Raw genomic sequence first — 23724 nt, 5'->3', positions numbered from 1 at the left:
CAATTTCTATGCTGGCAGCAACTGAAGTAAATAGTATGTTTGTATGGATAATTTCAATAAAGGAGCTTACATAGCTAATCTGTGCAAGTTCTGTTTTAAACATTACAGCAGCATGCAAGAACTCACCAGTATCTAGACACACAAATGCATATGCACATGTAGAGGCATCTTAATTTCTATTATCATGCAGAATTGCTCTCATTCTCTGGCAGCAATTGGCAACAAATATAATGCTGCATCTACATATAGGAAGTCACGTACTGAGTAATTAAAAAATTAGGTTCCCCCCCATCCCCACACAGGAATTGAGCGACCATCACTCAACACACATACACCAGTGCTTGCATTGTTTTTGTTGCATCTCTTAAAAAGTTGCTATGAGCTGCAGAAAATCATCGACTTGGAAGAAGGGCACTGTCAAACTGCCATTATTTGGGAGTGAGATTCAGTCACTGAAAGGCATATTCAGGGTGCAAAAGTGAAAAGGGAAATTGGCTTGTGCTGTTGTGCAACAGATCTGGTTCCCTACAAATCCATATTAGGAGAAATTGCACTTAACAGTGTGGAATAAAAATAAATTGTTTTATATTGACTGTAGAAAGAGAGTCATGTTTTCTATAAGTAAAAGATAACATACTGAGTCAGAGATCCTTAAAAATTTAGTCAAAAAAATAAATGCTCATGTCTGATATCCATCTTTTGAACAATGTTGTATGGTATAAAATTTGCAAAATTCTCCCTCTTATAAGCAGTCGAAAACCTTATTGAATGAAATTAAAAATTAATGAAACCCTGAGAATAATGGGAGAGAACTGAGTGCATTGCAATGTAATCTGTAATAATGGGGAGCTGTCTATCAGGAAAACTTGCTTCTCTTCTCATTTAGGATTGTTCCCATTGAGGAATCATCAATAAGATCCTAAATGAGTGAAAAATCCCTGGAATGAGTGTAAATTGGTGGTCGCAGGGCTACCTAAAGCAATTTTACCCAAAATCTCAGTGTACCTGCTTCTGAGGGCAACACCTTTTCACATCCATTTCTAGAAAGTTCTTTGTTTCATGATGTTTGTAAGGCCAGGTGACATCACTGATCTGTCTATACTATTGAAAAGAAGGCTCTGAAATACTGAATATATTCATTTGTATTCATATTTGTATTATTTGTATCTGCACAGTCTCACAGACACATTCTCTTTCATATTCCTGGTTAATTACATCATTATTTTATTCTCAGTGGGAAAAGCCAAGCAGAACACAAAAGCCCCCAAGAACCATTGTTGATTGTTGACTGCAAATGAAGTTTCTACCCAAGGGAGACCACTGGTCAGGTGGGAGAGAGAGGATAAACATAGATAGAGAATGCAAGAATGAACAGATATCATCTCATTATTTCTCTCACATGTTTAAAATGGCAGTCCTCCAACCAGGAGAACTGATATAACTTATGCCTCGTTCTCACAGAAATATAAAATGAAATGGTAAATCTTTTTTTAGACTGTATCACCCCAAACTTCAAGTGGGGGCTCACTTGAAAGCATTCCAGATCCCACCTGCTTTCTATATTCATGAAGGGTTGGATATAAACATTATTAATAAATAAGTTTATCTATAGAAATACATTCTCTGATCTCAGAAATTTAGCCTGCCAAATAGAAACATATAATTAACAGCCAAAACATATCCACCCCAATTGGTTTCCACATTTGTACGTGGCAAAACTGGAACACCCGTTTCATTTTTTAAATTATTTTTTTGTGATGTTTTTCCTCACAGAACTGAATCCTAGTGCTTTACCATAGAACGATGCTATATAATGATGGAAATTGCTTTGAGGGGACTCCTAGTGGGAGGGAATCTGGTATCATAAAAAAGGGTTCGCAAAAACAACCAAAACAAGTGCTTGTGTTGAAGTTTCACAACAATTTTCACTCCCTTTTATTCATCCCACCTCAGAAAAAGAATGAGTTGAACATTCAGTCTAGCACACATTAATCTCAGTATAGGTTAACATCTCACTATTCTGTTTGACATCCCAGTTTTCTGTGTGCAGGGAATTTATATTGTATTATTGAACATTGTGTCGTTTGCGACTGCTCCTGCTGTTTAGACTGGCGTAGTCCAGATTCAATGAGAAAAAGCATATGCAAAAGATACCTGATTAAGATTTCAACTAACTACATCATGCAGATATAATAGAAGACAATGGAAAACATTCAAATAATTAAATCTATGTTAGTGAAGCATCCTCACCACCCCCCACATTATCCTCAATCTTAATGAATTCTATGAATCATCTTAAATAAAGCATCTTTTACTTCTTTGTTCCTCAGACTGTACACAAGGGGGTTGACTAGAGGGGTGAGCAGAGTATAGAATAGAGAGAATACTTTCTTCAACTCACTCAGATAACTCATGTTTGGTAATACATAGACTATCATCAGGGAGCCATAGAAGCAAGCAACCACGGTCAAGTGAGAGGAACATGTAGAAAATGCTTTTTGTTTCCCAGTGGTGGATGGGATCCTTAAAATGCTTTTGATAATACAAACATAAGATGCCACGGTTACTAAAAGAGGGGGCAGAGTGCCTATGGAGGAGAAAATGAAGGCTGTCATTTCAGCCACTTTGGTGTCATTGCAGGAAAGTCTTATCATTGGGGTGAAATCACAGAAGAAATGGTTTATTTTGTTAGGTCCACAGAAACTCAGGTGAGATACCAAGAATATCATGACATTGATAGGTAGTGACCCACTGATCCATGATCCAGCAATTAGCAGAAAGCAAATTCTTCCATTCATGAGTATTGCATAATGCAATGGCTTACATATTGCTAAATAGCGATCATAAGACATCACTGCTAGGAAGTAGCATTCTGTAGCAACAAGAAACCCAAAGAAATATAGCTGTACAAAGCATCCATTAATAGAAATGGTTCTGTCCCCAGTCAGAAAACTGACCAGCATCCTTGGCATGATGGTTGAGCTATAACAAGTCTCCAGGCATGACAAGTTTCCCAGGAATGAATACATGGGTGTGTGAAGATGATGATCAAGAATCACTAGAATAATAATGAGGATGTTTCCAGCCATGGTTGCAAGGTAGATTGGTAGAAACAGTATGAAAAGTAGTATCTGTACATCATCACTATTGAAGTCCAGGAGAATAAATCCCACAGGAGCTGTCTGATTTCCTTCTTCTTGTTTCATGTTGAGGTGTATCTAAATAACAGCAGGCAGTGTTAATAAAGCTTTGCACTTGTAGAACTGATGCAGGAGTTTCTCATCACATGGGCAGGGATGATAGGTGAGCGCACCACATTCTATATAGGTTAAATAAACCGTTTTTCAATATTGTGAAGTTGACATTCAAATGAGCACGGCATGTAATTATTTGCTAAGATTGTATTCCTGTCAATGCATAGAAACTTTGCAGGTGGGATCACCTTAGAAGAGAAAAGGCTTCCTGTTTCTACTCAGCACCTATTGAGTAGGGTGGGTCATAATTTTTTTTCTTTTTCAAAAATGTTTCCTCCCTTGATCTTATCTCAGGCGTATGGTATAAACATAGTCAAATTTCAAATTTGGAACAAATCGGTTAATATTTAGACCTGCTCCTACAGATTGAAATTTTGCCTCACTACGAGTGATAAAAACATAGGAATTTGACTCATTTAATTCTCAGTATGTTAAATTGTGAACTAATAAACATACATTTTAGGTTTTATGTAGAGCAATAATAGTTGCATACTATTATTTTCTGCAATATTTATTTATTTAAGATAAAACATGTTGATAATTTACATGAAAAACCAATGGTTTTGAAAAAAATATATGGAACAATTAAGCAAACAGTGTACTAAACAAATAAACATAAACAATAAAACGCCACTCATATTATGTGTTGCGTCAAAACATCACATTATACTTAATTACTTGGTATAAATTGTACTAAATGCTTACATTTTGTGTAATTAATAAAATTATGCCTTATGCAATATATACATACATTGTACATGTACACCATATTAAGGTAAAGGTAAAGGGACCCCTGACCATTAGGTCCAGTCGTGACCGACTCTGGGGTTGCACGCTCATCTCGCATTATTGGCCGAGGGAGCCGGCGTATAGCTTCCAGGTCATGTGGCCAGCATGACAAAGCCGCTTCTGGCAAACCAGAGCAGCACATGGAAACGGCGTTTAAACTCCCGCTGTAGCGGTTCCTATTTATCTACTTGCATTTTGACGTGCTTTCGAACTGCTAGGTTGGCAGGAGCTGGGACCAAGCAACGGGAGCTCACCCCGTCACAGGGATTCGAACCGCCGACCTTCTGATCAGCAAGCCCTAGGTTCAGTGGTTTAACCACACCACCACCTGGGTCCCCTACACCATATTATATCATGCTAAAAATATGCTTTTATGCATTACACTAAATGTCTATTTTGGTGCAAAGTCCTTCTTTGTCTCTTGTTTTGGGATTTCATTTCATTTATTTTACAAAAGAAACACTGCATTTCAATTGCATTCAGTCATTTAACATTATGTGCAGTTAAAGCCCAAAGCCCAAAGACAACAATCCAAATAAATTGATGCTCACATTTGAAGATGGAATTTGTTGAAAATTCACAATGTTTTATGCTTTCAGTGTTAGATTCACCAATAAATTATGTAACTCATTGGTTTCTCAGGGATATTTCTCACATACATTAGCTCACATACATTAGTCAGCAGAACAGTTAAAGGGCTGCTTTCAAGTTCGTGGTGAGGCAAAACTTATGTGAATGCTATGCATCAGCTGCTTCAATTTCTATGCTGGCAGCAACTGAAGTAAATAGTATGTTTGTATGGATAATTTCAATAAAGGAGCTTACATAGCTAATCTGTGCAAGTTCTGTTTTAAACATTACAGCAGCATGCAAGAACTCACCAGTATCTAGACACACAAATGCATATGCACATGTAGAGGCATCTTAATTTCTATTATCATGCAGAATTGCTCTCATTCTCTGGCAGCAATTGGCAACAAATATAATTTTTTGCATGCAGTATGAAACAAAGGAGAGGGTGAAGTTCCACCCACTATCAGACTTAAGAATTGTCCAATAAAAGAGCCTAAATATTGTCTGTCAAACTGCAAAAAAAAAAAACAGTTGAAAACGCTAGAACCCAATGTCAGAGGTTTTCAATATGTTTCTGCGTCTTGAAAGTGAGCATTTCTGATTACGTTTTCTCTGTGCATCCTTTTAATGAATGAACAGCTACAAGGGCTTGTGTGTCTCTGTGATTGCAGGCACACACACACACACACGTGTGTGTGTGTGTGTGTGTGTGTGTGTGACAGAGAGCGAGAGAGAGAGAGAGAGCTGGAAAGATGATAAATAAAATGTGAAAAAGAGAAATATGAAAACTGTATTCAGTCACTATGATTATTGCATGACATTTCTGTAACTGGAGTCAAGATTATGCCTGAGCATGATCTGCTGGCCAGTCTTGCTGCTATTGATGCCACTCCATTTTCACACCTCTCCTGCCTTTAGCATTGAGTTCCTGGTTCCTATGTTTGTGTGTTGGAACAGTCGGAGATACTACCTGTTTTCATCCTGATGTTCTGTCAAATAAAACTAGTTAATTTAAACAGCTGAAATCTAAATTGCAATTGAAAAATAAATATAAAAAATACTTCACCCAGGTTGTAATTCAGGTCACAGGAAAAGAGTGTTCAGGAATCCTGGAGCATGGGAATACTTGGACACATAACATAATTTATGTTGATCTTCATCAGTTGTATGTTAGGTAGAAGCCATTATATTAGTATAATAAAACATCATTAAACCCAACACTTCAAAGCTGTCTAGGTGTCTCTGACACCTTGACAATCTTGTCCTATACTGAAAATGTGGATGAATCTTTTGTGACATCCGTTTCCTTGCATAATACAATTAATCTATAGGTTATATATACTGTTTATATGCAAACCAATTAATCAACCTGAAAAAATCTCAGTAAGAAATTTAAAAGAAGAAGAAAACACTAAAGCCATAAGGGAAATTAATGAGTAGAGTAGAAATTCCTAACAACCAAGAATCAAGAAAGGCAAGAAAAAAATAGAAGACACTCAAGGGAGGGAGAAGAACAAGTGCACCTAAGATAATGAGGAAAACTGTATTACTATGTATGCTTGGGGTGAGTGGGGGGCATATGAATGAAAGAAAGAGATGTGTCTGGGGGGAAACAAGGGGATGCATACCCCTAAACATTTTGTGAATCTTTGTACTTTTGTCCATTTACTGCATTTACTGGTATTTTCCTCATGATTTGAACTATAAAATGAAAAAAAAAACTCCTAAACATTTTTTTTTGGGGGGGGGGAGCACTGATGAGGAGTATCATGTAACTCACCCTGATATCTTTCATTAAAGGGGTAAGGGAATAAAAAGGTCAGCAAAAAGCAATGCCTCAACTCACATGAGAAGTCTTCTAGCAATCCAGTAAAGCTTAGGTGGTTAGCAATGCAGGACCAAGACAGCAACCACGATTTTTGCTGGTTGTAAGCAAGCAATATTTGTGACATTGCATGGCCATGAGACACATCCATTGAGGGACCCACCCTAGCTTCTGATTTCACAATTCTGTGGCACTTGAGTCAACCTGCCATAGTCTTAACTCTCATCTTAAAATGGCAGGTTGTTCCCCCCCCCTTTTCTTTCTTATCATTGAATTATTTAGACATGAAGAAGAAAATTATGTGATCTGGCTGAGAGTATGACAAATGTGATATTTACATGACCCTCCCCCCCCAAAAAAATCCAATAAATAGGTCATGAGAATACTGGTAAATTCTATAGCTATTTCCAGGTGATTTTATTTAACCAAACAAGTTTTTCTGTAGCTGACTGGTAGCCAAACAAACACTCTGGTTCTTGTGTGGGTGTGGGTGTTGGATGCTTACAGCAGGGAAGGAAAATCTATGGCCCTCCAGGTGTATCTGCATGACAGCTCCAATAACCGCTGACCTATGCTTATTAGATCTGACAGAAGTTGGAACCCAACAAAATCTGGAAGGCCACAGTTTTCAATCCCTGGACTCCAGTTACCACACAAGATTATTAGAAGAAAGCAGGTGTCGTTTCCCTTCCCAGGCACATGATGCCTGCTACCTGGTTCAGGGTCTGGGTATGAAATAAGACATAGGACATTGATGTAGGGTGAAAATTGGCCACAAATTTTATCGATTGCAGATGGAATAGGCTTTGGCCAAAGTCATTGGGTATGTATCTGGTATCAAGCAGCCCGACAGCTGGTTGATAAGGAGGTGTAGGTAGACCCTTAAAGGAGGGGGGGTCACCTGCCAGGGTCACCTTTGGGAAGGTTGCTATGGCCTGTTGGCCCCTATGTGGGCTCCCAGGCAGAGACAGACCCTCCCTGGCACCTTAACCTGATCAGCTAAGGATACAACCAAATGCCTTAACCACCAAAGTTGTGACATTTGCTATGAGGTAGGTGAAAATCTACAGACCAGACAACTTGTCTGCAGGAAGAATCCTCCCAGGCCTTGAATATGGTGACCATAGCAAGGTCCACACCGTCCTGCCCACTCACCTTCGGACAGGACTACATGCAAACAGAAGAGTGGGTGGTGAATCCTGTAGCAAGGTCCAAGAAGGGAGAGGCTCAGGGTGTGTCCCCCTATTTAAGGCACTTCAACCCTGCCCCTAGAGGTGACCTGATTGGCTAATATTTTTTTATCTCCCTGAATATCCCTGTGAGTGGTACTGTTAGTCACCCATCCTAGAAAAAACAAACAAATCCAAAACCCAGTGAGTCTGATTTCACTGCTCATGAATGGGACAAAGAAATAGAGGTGAGGTTCAACATAACCCTAAATCATGGCATTGTTTATTATTATTATTATGTTTTGACCAGCCTCTGCTTCTTCATTAATATTTCCTGTGGGATTAGAGGTTTACTTAAGTCTAACAGGATACCCCAGTGGTTTTTCTCCTAATTTCCCTTCTTCCTTGGAGACTCTAGTACAATTTATTATAATGCCTGCAGCTTAAACTCATCCTTACTGAAATTAATAGTCGGTAAATTAACAGGCCATGAGGCAGTTGATATTTAAAAGAATTGAAATCATTCCAAAAATCATTCCTTTTTTAGTAACGAACTCTGTTAAGTACTTTAAAGTGGTGTGCTGCAATGCTGTGAGGAATCTAATTGGATGTCTTATCAACAAACCACAGACTTAATAACTTCTCCAACTGTAAAATCCTGGATTATGGGCAAAGTATAAGGTAGGGTAAATAATGAAGGAAAAGATGGAAACTGAGACAATGTTCTGAACCTTTATAAATTAATTTCAGTAGTAATCATATTTCTCTTTAATGAATGTTGGAATGAATGAAAATGCAGGACTGGGTCAGCACTTATTTTAAAATGGCCCCTTGTGATGAAAGCAGCAGGAGAAATGAGACATATCTAAAGATATTTAACATTGTTGGAAGTTAAAAGAAAGGTGCAAAAATTAGACACCTTTAAAGTCAACTGGTTCTTTTTCTAGTGGGTGAATTAAGCACATTCTTACTTTTTTAAAGTTCCCATGGAAATCAAGGGGACTTTAAACTAATGTATGATGATGCTTATGAGTCCTGCTCTTAAGATCCAGAGTAGGAGAAAGCAGGAGAGACTGGCGAGACCTGCATTGAAGCACCTATTTATGTAGCTCCATTTGCAGGGATGTTATTTTTTTTGTTATTTCTTCAGGTGATGGTAAAATGTGGAGCTTGCTTTGCTTTGCTTTTAGAAGCATAGTTTAGCCTCCTCTCTCAAGAAAGAGTAGTGGCTCTTTTCTGAGTCTGAGTCTGTTTCTCCATAATGCCTCGTGTCTTTCCCATTCTGCATCTGTAATGGAATTGTTTTAAATGTATTTTTAAGACATATATTTATTTTTAAATTTTATTTTACCACTTATGTGTTTGTTGCCCTAGGTGCCTTTAGAAGGAAGGGTGGAATATCACAGCAGCAGCAACAACAACTTTCAGCCAAGCTGTAGCACACTGCAGAGAATGGATGATGTTGTGCATCTGTACCATTCGCATCATTCAGTTTTAAGCATTGAACTGTGCTTTAGACTCATTGCTTTGATTGCTCTTCTGAATGGTGAAATTGAAGGTCAACCCATAATATTTGCAATATTGTGTTCCTCTCTTATTTGAATATGTTTTACCCAAAGATGCAACTTTTAAGCAACACCGATAAGGAAAGTCAACCTAATGTAACCGAGTTTGTCCTTATAGGATTTAGTAATCTCCGAGAGCTGCAAATTCTTCTCTTCTTGCTTTTTCTGCTTTTCTACATGATTACCTTGATTGGGAACATTCTCATTGTCATGCTTGTTATAGCTGATAAACATCTTCATACCCCCATGTACTTCTTCCTAGGGAATTTTTCTGGCCTGGAGACCTGCTATAGTTCTACTATTCTGCCCAAGACTCTGGCCAGCCTTTTAACTGGTGACAGATCTATTCGGTTCCACCTCTGCTTTGTTCAGCACTATTTCTTTGCATCATTTGGGGCAGCTGAGTGCTATCTCTTATCTGTGATGTCCTATGATCGCTACTTAGCTATATGCCGACCATTGCATTATGCAACCCATATGAATGGTAAGTTCTGTGTGCAGTTAGTTAGTCTCTCTTTCATCAGTGGATTTCTGGCTATTTCCATAACAATAATATTAGTGTCCAGGTTAGCTTTCTGTGGCCCCAATGAAATAAATCATTTCTTTTGTGATGTCTTTCCACTCATAGAATTGTCTTGCAGCGACACTAGTCTTTTGAGGATTTTGATTTTCCTTGTTGCTTCTGTATTCACCCTTCCTCCATTTTTGCTGACATTGGTATCGTATGCTTCCATTATCACTGCCATATTGAGAATCAAGTCCACCAGTGGCAGACAAAAGGCCTTTTCTACTTGCTCATCTCATCTTATTGTGGTCACAATTTTCTATTCCACAATAGCCATTGTCTATGTGTTGCCAAACACTGTCAGACTGAGAGACCTTAACAAAGTATTCTCTGTCTTCTATGCTGTCCTGACTCCCATGATAAACCCACTTGTCTACAGCCTGAGAAACAAAGAAGTAAAGAAGGCACTGAAGAGGCAGATCAGTCAGTTGCTTGTAGATACATAGCTCAAACAAGATGAATCCATATGTTTTCATGTACCAAATAGGAAATTGGATTTTATCAGACTGTATCATTAAATAAATAAATAAATAAATAAATAAACAAATAAATAAAGCACTGCTCAGTTTCAAAACCAGTTTATGTTGACACATGGGAAACATTATCCCAATCTTTCACATGAATGCTGATCTACCCATCAGGGAGAAAGTGTAAAGAAATAAGATTCGCACACACACACACCCTCATAATGTTGGAACAGGAGCAGGACCGTCTTAAACGCCCCTGCCGCTGTGGTGCGCTGGATCTCTCCGGCGCCCTCCCACCCCGTTTCCCAGCGCGGTGGGCGGGTGGGCGCAGCGGCGGGTGGGCGGGCAGGCACAGCGCGATCTCTCCGGCGCCCTCCCGCCCCGTTTTCCAGCGCGGTGGGTGGATGGGCGCAGCGCGGCTCCCACAGGCGCAGCTGTGCGGCGGACCGGCGGACCGGCCGACCAGCGGGCGGGCGCAGCTCGCGGCGCCTTTCTGGCGGGCCAGCGCCATGGTGCCCTGCGCCACCGGGGGTCTACCTAGAGCCGGGCCTGAACAGGAGTCACCCAATGAAGTTGAAGGGTGAGAGATTGAGGACACTACTTCATACAGCACACAGTTTAACTATAATGGTCGCTAACCGATCCAGCAGTGGGCAATGTTTGTGAACCAGTGCAGGGCTCTCCCATCATCCCACAGCCATGCCTCTTTCTTCCTGCCCATTGTCATGTCCCCAACAGCCATCACAGTGGCCTCTGGGTTCCCACCAAACCCAGATTTAAATTCAGTCAATCTGGAGGGGCCGGGGGCTGGGGCAACAGCAGCGGACTATGCCAAGGGAAATTTCACTCTGGTCCGCTAGTATAAAAGGGGGCCAAAGCAACCAGCAGCAAGAATCTACTAACTAATAATGTAGTGATGAAGCATTCATGATGAATTTACATATCATTTAATATTGACTAGTAATTAACTGTTGCAAAATTAATGCATTAAGCCTGGTAGGCAAACAGTCAGCCAAATCTGAGTGCATCTTCCGAGTCCTTCTGCCTCTTTGTGTTAGAATGCCTGCAAGTTAACATTTAATTCTCAATGGTGCCAGCTTGGGGTTTGGATCCTGAAAGCATCAAGGCCATGGGCTGCTGGCATTCCAAAGCTTACAAGGGTTACATCCAGCCAAGTCAGCATTCACTTATGAGTTCCATGTGACTCTTCCTTTCCAGGTACACCCAGCAAGCGTGTATGGCTCCTTGACCACAATATCTTACTTTAGGCAGGGGTCCACGCAGCCACAAATCATTGGGGCAAACACCTGAGCATCCACCCATAAGTCCGCATATTCTGGATGGGCCAAAGTGAGATATGTTGGGATCCCCTCATGTGAAAGATGCAGTGCCCATCTGGCTGGGTAGTCCCAGCCATACTGGGTAACTTCCAATACATAAAAACATAGCAAAACATTGAAAGAGGGATTAGACCAAAAAAGGGATTAGACACCCCCCCCCCCCCGAAAAAGCATGGAATGTTTGTTCATATAACCCTGGGTTTAGAGTGGTATATAAATTCAATCAATCAATCAATACTAGATTTGATAGCTATATGCTAGTTTGCCTCTGAATATCAGTTGCTTGGGTTTAGGAGCAGAAGGATGCTACTGCACTTATGCCTTGTTGTAGGCTTCCCATATTAATCTGGTAATTTGAATGCTGGACTTGGGTCTCATCGACCTTGGCTCTCCTTATCTTTTTAAGTAATCATGCTGTTGCACCCCACCCCAATCTCTGAGCGATGCAAGACTCCAGGGGGGTTTCAAGTGGCTTGCCCAGGGTTTGTGTTTTCTTTGGGGAAATGAGGCATAGAAGAGACTGTGGTGTCATTTATGGTTCATTTACACATATATGCATCCTGAGCCTAGGGTGGAGGGATTAACAGCATTGACACTCCAAGAGGTCCTGTTCCTCTCATAGCTGTAGCCCTGGATTCAAGCAGACATCATGCTGCCTTTCAACCTGCGGCTTTCCTTCTCAATCACATCACAGCAAACTCCCACCCTAAATTCTAAGTTTCTAACTCACCTTGCTCCTAATTCTCTCTACTCTAAGCTGTCTTTACCTGAAGAGCGAGGGACTCACTTGCCATCCCACAATGGGTCCCTCTGATCCCCTGTTCCCTTTGTTACATTCATTAGAAGAGGCAGATTCTCCCATCCACAGTAAATTTCCTTTGGGTATTTCATATTTCCCCCTTGTGCTTCCAAGGGACTGTTGATGTTGCTGAATACTGTTTTAAAATAGGCATCTTATCCTTAGCAAGAGTTATGCAAAGGAATATGTTTAAAAATAGGCAGTGAGCTGTTCTCTACAACGAGCAATTGCTTTCAAGTCAGTTGTAGTTTTATATCTGTCCTTTCCAGACATATAGTTTGTGTCTCTCTCTGTGTGTTTTTTTACAAGAAAGTCAATTATTGCACTGGATCTATGAATTTGAAAGCAACTGGCTTTCCACATGGAAGAAAAACATGACAGTAAGTAAAATCAAAGTATGTGCGTTAAATCGAAATTTTTACTTTTTCGACTGACTTCTACAATGGAAGTGTGTGCAATGTCAGTAGTGATTAAAGTGATCCACAATGTTATTTATTTGGTGCAGATGCAAGCTGATGAAACCCCAGAACTGAAAAATCAAACAGCCATCAAGGAATTCATTCTGTTGGGATTCAGGCATCTTCAAAACATGAAGATTATTCTGCTACTGGTTTTTTCCCTGATCTACATCATGACCATGGCTGGGAATGTCCTCATAGTTGTGCTGGTTGTGACTGATCGACACCTTCACACTCCCATGTATTTCTTCTTGGGAAACTTATCTTGCTTGGAGTCCCTGTACACTTCAGCTATATTGCCTAGAATGCTGGCTAGCTTCCTGACTGGAGACAGGACTATTTCAGTCAATGGTTGTTTTGTGCAACATTATATTTTTGCATATTTGGCAGCTGTGGAGTGTTATCTCCTTTCTGCTATGTCCTATGATCGCTATTTAGCCATATGCAAACCTCTCCATTATGCATCCCTAATGGATGGCAGGTTATGCCTCCAAATGGCAGCTGGATCTTGGGTGACTGGCTTTCTCGCTAGTACTACAACAATCATATTGATGTCACGGTTAGTCTTCTGTGGTCCTAATGAGATTGACCATTTCTTTTGTGACACTTTCCCAGTTATGAAGTTGTCTTGCAGCAACACAGTTCTTTTAAGAATACTGATTTTAATTTTTGTATCAATGTTTACCCTTCCTCCATTTACACTAACCTTAATGTCATACGTCTATATCATTACTGCCATTCTTAAGATCCCATCCATTACTGGGAGGCAAAAAGCCTTCTCCACATGCTCCTCACACCTCATTGTGGTTACCATTTTCTATGGCACAATAGCAGCTGCGTATGCCTTACCAGACTCTGCCACCATGGGAGATGTGAACAAAGCCTTTTCTGTCTTTTACACAATCATAACACCTCTGATCAACCCTCTCATATACAGTCTAAGAAACAAGGATGTAAGGGCGTCTCTTCAGAGGTCTGCAGTTGTGGCATGGGTCAGAACTCAGGTAATTGATCATAAAAGAGGATTCTGCAGAATGTGTAAGCAAACAGATAGGAAAAAATAAGAAGGGAAACGGGAAGTTTCCATGAAAACCATTAAAAGTAAGTGTTTACCTATTATAGCACAATAGGGAAATCAATACTATGGGGTTGGGGAGGTAGAATCTGGGGCAGAAGAACCACCAAATCCAAAATCCTACTGGCTTTGTGACAGTAAGGGTGGAAGGTGGGGGTGACTGTGCAATGGTAATTGTAGCAGGTATAGGTAGCTGGTCTCCTTTTGTTTGGTTTCAGGGGTTTGTCTGATTTGGGGGAGGTGGCATTTGGGTCCAAACACCTGAAATGAAATACAGTGGTACCTCTAGTTATGAACTTGATTCGTTCTGAAGGTCCATTCTTAACCTGAAACTGTTCTTAACTAGAGGCGTGCTTTCGCTAATGGGGCCTCTTGCTGCCGCTGCGCCGCTGGCACACGATTTCCGTTCTCATCCTCGGGCAAAGTTATCAACTCGAGATAACTCTTCCAGGTTAGCGGAGTTTGTAACCTAAAGCATTTGTAACCTGAGACATTTGTAACTTGAGGTACCACTGTAATAGGAGAGTAAGAACAACATTGTAAAAGGGTTTCCTTTTTAAGGAAAGGGTGTGAAGCAACACACCTATTTTATTCTCTCTCCCCCCTTTCCTCTTCCTCCTTCCCTCTAGTATTTGTAGTCATATTTAATATATAGGAATGTAAACATGAAATATGAATATAAATTAATAATATCATATATTCATATGGAGACAATAAAATATGGTTTAAATAACATTATGAATACTTATTCAGTGACCTTTACAGCATAAAGGGCTGGATAATATCTTGGAATGATAGATTCCAAAAACTATCAAACATTTTCTATTTTTCAATAAATTTGTCTACCCCCTCCCCTCGTGTTTTAAAGTCAACAGATTTGCTAGTAATTTTGGGGTCATGGCATCAGCTGCAGAGCTTTGGTTGTTGCACTTTTTCTTTCTTGGGGCTGCTCTGATAAGTCCTTCCCCCTAAAAGATTCCATGGATAAAATTGCTGCCCTGGAAAAAGCACTGAAATGGCCATCGCTGTTTTGTTACCTGCAACCGAATGTGAATTGGATGGCAGGATTAATTCAGTGTTTGTACTCCAGAAACTATAATATCTATAGGTTAAGTTACATTTTTAATAAGATTATGAAAAATGGTACTGAACTTCAGAGTTGCACTGTATGGGAGCCCGCATTAAGCAGTAATTATGTAAAAAATTTTTTGTAAGATTTGAATTTATTTTCCACCAAAGCAAACCATGCATGTTTCCCCATCCACCACAAAAGCCCATGAGTGACCCTTGTGTGTATTTCAAGTATGAAGTGTAAGAGTTGTTGCAAGCAGAATCCCTGATCTGGACCTTGTGCAGAACAGAAATGTTACAAAATAAACTTTGCCAAAACAAACTACTGTAACACATTGTTCTTCAACAACTAGGAATGCAGCCCAGTCTTCTTTAAGCCCTTAATACAGTCCAAGGTCTAGCCTCTCACTGCTCCCAGAGAGGAAGCCATGCATGCAACTTGCTTGTTCATAATTCTGAGCTGATTGGCTTCTTCTCCTGCTGTAAAAATAAAGTCATCTCCAGTTCCAAGAGATGAAGCATCAATTAAATTAGGCTGGAAAGAAACCTTCACCCCTCCTTGCTTCATCGCCTACCTAATGCAAACCTCTGCATAGCATTTAAAATACAATGAATAAAAGCATAACATTTTATGCACAATAAACTTAAGTTTTTGACATGAAGCACTGCCCAATGGACTCTGTGTGCATCAGCACGCTATCTTGACCCTTATGATTGGTGGGGCCTATGGGATTATTTCATTCTACTTGGTGCAGAGTCAGGCCTTTTTGCTTTTTGAAGTACTGTATGTTTAAGGAAGTTTTAAAGCAGAGGGTGGATGACTATCTGTCAAGTACAATTTAGTCAAGATTGCTGCATTGCAGGGGGTTGGACTGGAAGATCCCTGAGGGCCCTTCCAACTCTACAATTCTATAATTCTAAATGGCTGTTGTAACATTAAGCACATGATGCTCAGAAGAACTTGTGGTGGGAATATAGGTAACATAGGACAGTTTTAAAAGATCTTAAACAACTCCTCACCCACAATAATACCACCACCAGACTTAACATGGACACTGGTACCAGAGCCTACAATAAACCCAGATGCCAACTTTGCTGCCACATACACCCGGACAACATCATTGCTGGCCCCAACAACATCCAACATACCATCTCAGGACTATTTAATTGCTCATCTTCTAACATTGTGTATGCCATCAAATGCCAACAGTGTCCTTCAGCTCCCTATATTGGACAAACAGGCCAAACCCTACGCCAAAGGATAAATGGATATAAATCTGACATCAGGAATCACAAGACAGAGAAACCAGTAGGAGAACACTTCAATCTCCCAGGACATTCTATACAAGATCTCAAAGTAGCTGTCTTATTACAGAAAAAAAATCAGAAACAGACTGGAAAGAGAAGTTGCTGAATTGCAACTCATTACCAAGCTTAAAACCATGGAGAGACCTGGTCTGAATGAAGACATTGGGTTCTTATCTCAGTCATTATACATGATAAAGCTATCTTTAGCCATCTCACACCTTGCTTTTTCCTGCAATACCAATTGCAGTCGTTAAGAGTCGTCAACAGGTTTACCACTCCTATCAGCCAATCACCCATTCCTACCACCCTTGTGAGTCATACCCCTCCCCACCCTCTTACTAGATATAAGGGTCTGGTGACTTCTGTTTCAGTGCATCTGAAGAAGTGTGCATGCACACGAAAGCTCATACCAATGACAAACTTAGTTGGTATCTAAGGTGCTACTGGAAGGATTTTCTATTTTGTTTTTTTGTTTTTTTTAAAAAAGTGGTTAGCCTCGTCTTCTCCATCCTGGTAACTGCCAGTTGCTCTGGACAACAATTCTTTTCAGCTGACATTTCCATTGGTCAGGGGTGATAGGAGTTGAAGTTCAAATCTTCTGGAAGGTATCAGGTTGAGAAATGCTGGTTAGCCCATGTGGCTCCATTGGGCTCTGAGAATTCCTCTGATTTGAGGAACGACATATATCCATGTGTATGAAACATAGGGATTAGCTGATTAAATGAACAGTTTACACACACACACACACACACACACACACACACACACACACAATGACTGAGCATTGGGAAATTTGGCCCCAGGCCTCTGCAGAGATGGGGTGGCAGTCAGGTACAATTGTCCTGCTCCTTGGAGAGCTAAGCCATATGGGGCCCCCTGCCAGGGACCAGTTGCTTTTAATGTTTGAGTTTAGAATTTTATTCTAATTTCTTCTAATTATTCTAATCCCACCAAGGGCCTAAAATAAGCCTGTTTGGTCTCAGTCAAAATTCCAACCTTGTTCATCGGCCACTTGCTAAAGTGGGTTTATATATCACACAGGGGGAGGGAAATAGCACCTCCAAATTAAGCTAGGAAAGGGATTTAGTTTAGGAAGGTGTGGGGGAAACTGAGGCCTGGGAGCCAAATGTTGCCTTTCAGGCCTCTCACTTTGGCATTTGGCACCCAACACAGCCAACTCCTATTTTACCAGGCCACATTACTCACATTCCTTGTTTATTTTTGCGATATCCTTAGATGTTCCCTGCCTTGCTGGAATGTGTCCTTGCACTCTAATGACACTTGCTTGTTTGGATGGATGGTGGAGATGGGTGCGAGAGTGTGTGTATCACCTAATCTACTGTATAAACATAAAATCAATCTCCTCACCCACTTTTTGCTTCTCACTCTACCTACCACTGCCATGTGCTCCCTCCATGTTTGCCAGAAGTGAAGATCGCCCACTCCTGAATTAAGATGCTCAGCAGACATCATTAAAGAAAACACATTTCTATATTGCTGATTGCTCCCTGTCCTGTAAATTCCCCTTGAGTGCAGAACGAACTAGTAGCAAGGAGGGACATATTGTAATTATCACTGTACCAAAGAGGAGCTAATCTTAACATATAAAAGGCAACTCATATTCAAAGGATTCTTTCAGATGTGATAGGTTTCCTTTCCGTATTTTCTCCTGCAATATAGTAATAATGGGCATGGTTCTGTTAGAGCATCTGACTAGAAACATATATTTGGACCTTGGGATCCAGACTAAATAGGGTTGTCTCCCTTTGTTTATTTAGAGAAAGAGCCATGAAGGTGGAAAGGAACCTGGCCACATTTAGGAGCTTTCAATTAACGCGTTTCTTGATATTCTGACTAAGTGCTGCAATGTATCAAATGAAAGAACAGCAGAAGAATCAGGAGATGCTAGATAGTTTGGGTAATACTATCCAACATGACGAAACAAGTGTTATAGATGAAGAACTTCTAATGAAATTATGTGTTGGTTGCTGAAACGCTGGACAAAATTAACCTATGTAAATCAGTCATGACTACCCCATTAAAGGTATGTGGCCTTTCTCTCTCTTTTTAAATATATAAAATGCATACAATATAGTACTTAACAATGCTTAGAATTGCAAGGGTGCAATGGTACTGGAGGTGTGAGATAGACGGAGGAATGGAAATTTGGCAGGTTGGATTTCTAATGGAGATATTGTAATTCCATTAGGTGGAAACAGGAAACCCATATTCCATATGAGAAATGAAATTATCGTTGTTGGAACAATAAACTCTTGCAAAAGCTAGCCAGGTTAAAAGTTGATGCAGCTGAACAATTATTACATGGAGAACAAAGGAAATGTGCTCCTTTTGAAGTGTTAGGATCCCAGATATAAAAGCCATTCAGATTCGTCATGAACCTTTTTCTATTTTACAGGTGAAGTTATATGAAAATAAAGAACAGATAAATATAACTGAATTTATACATGTAACTGAATTTATTCTTCTGGGATTTGGAGATCACCACCAGGCATTGCTGATTCCTCTTTTCCTGTTGTTCCTTTTCATCTACATTGTGACGATGGTTGGGAACATCCTCATCATTTTACTAGTTGCCACTGACCAACACCTTCACACCCCGATGTACTTCTTCCTTGGGAACCTCTCATGCTTGGAGACCTGCTGCAGCTCAAACATCTTGCCAAGAATGTTATCCAGTTTCCTTACGGGAAGGAAAGTGATTTCAGTCAATGCATGTTTTGTGCAACATTACTTCTTTGGTTTTTTTGGAGGTGTGGAATGCTACTTATTATCAGCAATGTCCTATGACCGGTACTTAGCTATATGTAAACCTCTCCATTATGTCACCATGATGAATGGCAAATTGTGTTTCCAACTAATAGTCAGCTCTTGGTTTAGTGGTTTTCTGTCAATTACTATGACAACGATTATCATGTCCACGTTAGTTTTCTGTGGTGGCAATAAAATTGACCATTTCTTTTGTGACACCTTCCCCATCATAGAACTATTTTGTGGTGACACTAGCACGTTAAAGTGGTATATATATGTTTTATGCTCTATATTCACCTTTCCCCCATTTATATTGACCTTCACATCATACACTTTCATAATTGTAGCCATAATGAAAATCCCTTCTGCAACTGGTAAACAAAAAGCATTTTCTACCTGTTCCTCTCATCTCTTGGTAGTTACAATTTTCTATGGCACACTGATGGCTGTCTATGTGATTCCAAACACTGACAGACTGAATGCCCTTCACAAAGTCTTCTCTATCTGTTATACCATCCTGACTCCCATGATCAATCCCATCATATATAGTTTGAGAAATAAAGAAGTAAAGGAAGCATTGAGAAGACATATCTCATTCCTAGTTGTGCAAAATGAGAAGAAAAGACAGACCTAAGATTCACTAAAGTTGTTGTCTTCTCAAAAGTGACTTCAAATTTGATAACATCACTAAACACATATGATTTCATTTTTATAGATAAATGTGCTCCTTTTTGTGCACATTAGAACACCACACACACACACAGAGAGAGAGAGAGAGAGAGAGAGAGAGAGAGAGAGAGAGAGAGAGAGAGAGAATGTGGAATGCCAGAATCTGGACTAGTTCTACCCAAAATTGAGCAAATTTCTATCTTCCTTCCACAGGCTGAATCTGGCTAGAGAACCATAGAAATACCTGGGTAGGCCTTGCTCTATATTTTCAGTCAGTAGAGAGGTATGAGTTTATGTTGTTGGTGTTTAGTTGTTTAGTCGTGTCCGACTCTTCGTGACTCCATGGACCAGAGCATGCCAGTCACTCCTGGCGAGTTTATAAGAAACCACATTTTCCTTCCTGGGAATCATGTGTCACACACACAACTAAACTTTGATGCTTTAACTTGGTCACTGTTAGATCTGCATGGTATATGGGATTTTTCTCATCTTATCTTGATTAGCTTTTATCCTCCCATTTTATCTTTCATTGTTGTCTTTTTCTCTCTCTCTTTCCCCTTGACCCCCAATCATCTCCTAATCTAGGAACTCAAGGTCTCTAACTTTTGCAATATTCCTACAAGGCACAGAGCTTTTTATGTATATGAAGTACATTTGTAATAGCTATGTAATCATATTGTAACAATGTTGATGATGATGACAATGATAGCAGTAGTACAATAATCACTCAATCATTTAATATTGAACATATATCTTGTTTTGATCACAATTTGTATTTGTATTTTTGCAACAAGTTCACCTTTGGTGCGAATTAAGGCTGATTTTTTGGTGGGGAGTGCATGTGCGGTTTTCCTTTTGCAATTGTGGTATATATTTATCTTGGATTTAGTGTTTTGTTGAGTATTGTGTGTTCGTTTTGTGCAGGGGTTCCCAACAATTTTTTCTCGAGGGCCCCTCATCAAGCCGCTATTGTGATGAGGGCCCCCGTTAATTCCTAATCCTAAAATTAAAAAGTGAGAGCCAAATTAAGAGTCTTTTTATATTTTATATTTATACGTTTTTACAGTTACAACAGAGTACTCCATCAGTATACTGTTAGTTTTAATTTCCAGTTGTTAATGAGATGAACCACTTTTTAACCAACGGTCCATTTTTAACTACGCGAACTGTGGCTTCCGCGAAAAACAATGCTTTGTTTACAAACACTACTGTTTTGCAAAGAGGCAGCGCGCGCCAGGGAGGAGGGAGGGGAATGAAGAAGACAGGGTACCTGCGCAGTAGCGCACAAATGAAGCCAACGCGCGCAAAGCATCTTGGGGAGGTGAGCGTTAGTAGAATGCGCGCGCTGCCTCTTTGAAAAACAGTCGTGTTTGTAAAGCGTCACCTAACGGCATACAGCAGAACTACTGCCTGTATCTAATTCTAGTTTTGCGCTAGACTCTGCTCATGCTGGAAGCGGCCAAAACAAAAAATCTGTTATCATATGAAATATATTTAATATATTTTTTATTCTAATAGCATCTTGCGGACCCCTCTGGCATAGCTTGCGGACCCCTGGGGGGCCGCGGACCACCTGTTGGGAACCACTGGTTTTGTGTATTAATTGAGAATATTGGTGGCATTAGGTGGTCATGTGAGATAGTGAAAAGATTTTGGGAAAAATTATATAATGAGTTGAAAAAAATGTTTAAATATACTTTCACCAAAAAGCCCGAGGCATTTTTGTTGGGACTAATGGGAGATGAGATTGCTAAGGGGGACCAGAGACTCACTAGGTATGCCACAACCGTGGTGAGAACATTATTAGCCCAAAAATGGAAAACACAAGAGGTTCCAACTATTGAGGAGTGGCAAACAAAACTGATGGACTATGCTGAACTGGCAAAGTTGACTTGTGCGATCCGGAACCAGGCAGAGACAAAGTTCCAGAGAGAGTGGAGTGAATTCATTGATTATATGGAGAAAAACTGTACAAGTATAAAGACCCTTGCAGGACTAAAATGAATCCTACAAACTGAGACAGAAGATGTAAAAGGAACTGTGAGATAGGATTAAAACAACAAAGCCATGTGAAGGGAGGGAGGGAGGTCTCAGCTCATGAGAGCAAAAAAGAGATGAGATGAAAAGGTTATGATGAAAATAATTGGTTTAATTGTTGTGTGTGTTTGTGTTTGTGTATGATGTTTTATTTTGTCACATACCAGAAAATGAATAAAAATTATTTATATAAAAAGAGAGAATATTGGTGGCATTGAACAGGGGAAAATTAGCAACTTAAGAAAAAATACAAGGCTGAAATGTACATCTTGCAGACTGAGGTCTCTGAAAACAGATATGTTTTGCTTCCTTCCTGAAGAGATACAAAAATAGAGCAGATTTTTGTATCTCTTCAGGGAGATTCCACATCCACAGAGTAAATGTAGAAATGAATTATTATGATATCATAACTTCAGAAAGGGACCCAGGTGGCACTGTGGTTAAACCACTGAGCCTAGGGCTTGCTGATCAGAAGGTCGGCGGTTCGAATCCCTGTGACGGGGTGAGCTCCCGTTGCATGGTCCCAGCTCCTGCCAACCTAGCAGTTCGAAAGCACGTCAAAATGCAAGTAGATAAATAGGAACCGCTACAGCGGGAAGGTAAACGGCGTTTCCATGTGCTGCTCTGGTTTGCCAGAAGCGGCTTTGTCATGCTGGCCACATGACCTGGAAGCTATACGCCGGCTCCCTCGGCCAATAATGCGAGATGAGCGCGCAACCCCAGAGTCGGTCACGACTGGACCTAATGGTCAGGGGTCCCTTTACCTTAACTTCAGATGATGTTGGCGCATGGAACAAGGACTGCAGAATGTAAACAATAGTTGGGGACATCTGGGTAGAGACAATCTGTCACTTGCTTTAGTTTGGTTTGGCCTGTATCAAGCTTAAATTAAAAAAAAAGAATTTACCACAGTTCACCTAGTTCTTCTGGGTGGAATTAATTTTCTATCTACTTTGCAATTACTGAAGCACCTAGGTAAATTCCCTCATGCCCCATATTCAGCTGAGGATCATCAGAATTACAGCAATGAAGGGATGTATTAAGAAAAAAAATATTGCCGTGAAAGTGGCTAGAATTCTGTCAGGAGTGTTTAAGTGCAGCTATAAATAAGACCACCCTTTGGCCAGACCTGACATTTCTACCTCAGATACGTGGCTCCTAAGTGATATCGTATTGTTTTATGAGCAAGATGGTTTATATTGAGATTATATAGTTCATGTGTGGAATATGTTTTTCCAGCCTTCTCAAATTACTTCTTGACAAAATTCTTCTACAAACAGCCCAAACCCTACGCCAAAGGATAAATGGACATAAATCTGACATCAGGAATCACAAGACAGAGAAACCAGTAGGAGAACACTTCAATCTCCCAGGACATTCTATACAAGATCTCAAAATAGCTTTCTTATTACAGAAAAATTTCAGAAACAGATTGGAATGAGAAGTTGCTGAATTGCAGCTTCCGGTCTGCTGCCATTACCGATCGGCGAGGGAAACCTCAGTCTCCGAGAACCCCAGCGCCAGAGAGGAGGGGGGAGAGCCACACGAACACTGTGGCCCCCCGGAGAAACCCCACATCGGGCTTTCTGGGGATGTGGAGACTCAGCGGTGCTCCTTTAAGTCTCCCTCGCTGCCTGGTAAGCTCTTTTTTAAGAGCCCCAAGAGCAGCCTGAGGGGAGACGGAGCCTTGAGTCGATTCGCTATCTCTCTGGTGCGAAGCTCCGAGCAGACGGCATTTGAGCAGCAAATACCTCCAATATTAAAAGAATTGGACCTGGGACATGAGTAAATTGCTGTTGATTTGAGAAGAATTTGGCCATGGGAGGAGATTAAAAAGAACGGAGGTCGATCTCCCCCCACCGAGTGTGTGTGATGCAGCTATCTTGCCTGCAGCTGAAACGTTTGACAGAAAGTTTTAAATTTCCCTAAAAAGCGGACTTAAAATCTGTCTCCTTGCTGCAGGGCAATGGGAAGAAATTGATTGAGTGTAA

The 23724-nt window shown here is 40.4% G+C and overlaps 4 protein-coding genes across 4 annotated transcripts; 3 read left to right on the top strand and 1 right to left on the bottom strand.

Annotated features, from left to right (window-relative positions):
- Positions 1 to 2273: 2273 nt before the first annotated feature.
- LOC132592895 (olfactory receptor 5AP2-like) lies at positions 2274 to 3212 on the bottom strand. Its single transcript, XM_060281119.2, has one exon. It carries the CDS (start codon positions 3204 to 3206, stop codon positions 2274 to 2276), a length of 933 nt encoding a protein of 310 aa, XP_060137102.2. The 5' UTR covers positions 3207 to 3212.
- A 6017-nt stretch (positions 3213 to 9229) lies between these two features.
- On the top strand, positions 9230 to 10186 carry LOC118077918 (olfactory receptor 5B21-like). Its single transcript, XM_035101639.2, has one exon. The coding sequence runs from the start codon at positions 9230 to 9232 to the stop codon at positions 10184 to 10186; it is 957 nt and encodes a 318-aa protein (XP_034957530.2).
- A 2665-nt stretch (positions 10187 to 12851) lies between these two features.
- Positions 12852 to 13868, top strand: LOC118077916 (olfactory receptor 6N1-like). The gene has a single exon (XM_035101638.2). It carries the CDS (start codon positions 12852 to 12854, stop codon positions 13866 to 13868), a length of 1017 nt encoding a protein of 338 aa, XP_034957529.2.
- Positions 13869 to 18818: 4950 nt separating this feature from the next.
- Positions 18819 to 19661, top strand: LOC118077915 (olfactory receptor 1M1-like). Its single transcript, XM_035101637.3, has one exon. It carries the CDS (start codon positions 18819 to 18821, stop codon positions 19659 to 19661), a length of 843 nt encoding a protein of 280 aa, XP_034957528.3.
- Positions 19662 to 23724: the final 4063 nt, after the last annotated feature.

This window comes from Zootoca vivipara, chromosome 12 (assembly GCF_965207765.1).
Source record: "Zootoca vivipara chromosome 12, rZooViv2.hap1.1, whole genome shotgun sequence".
NCBI lineage: Eukaryota > Metazoa > Chordata > Lepidosauria > Squamata > Lacertidae > Zootoca > Zootoca vivipara.
The sequence above is the reverse complement of the archived record's forward strand: the minus strand, read 5'-3'. Positions and strand labels throughout refer to the sequence as shown.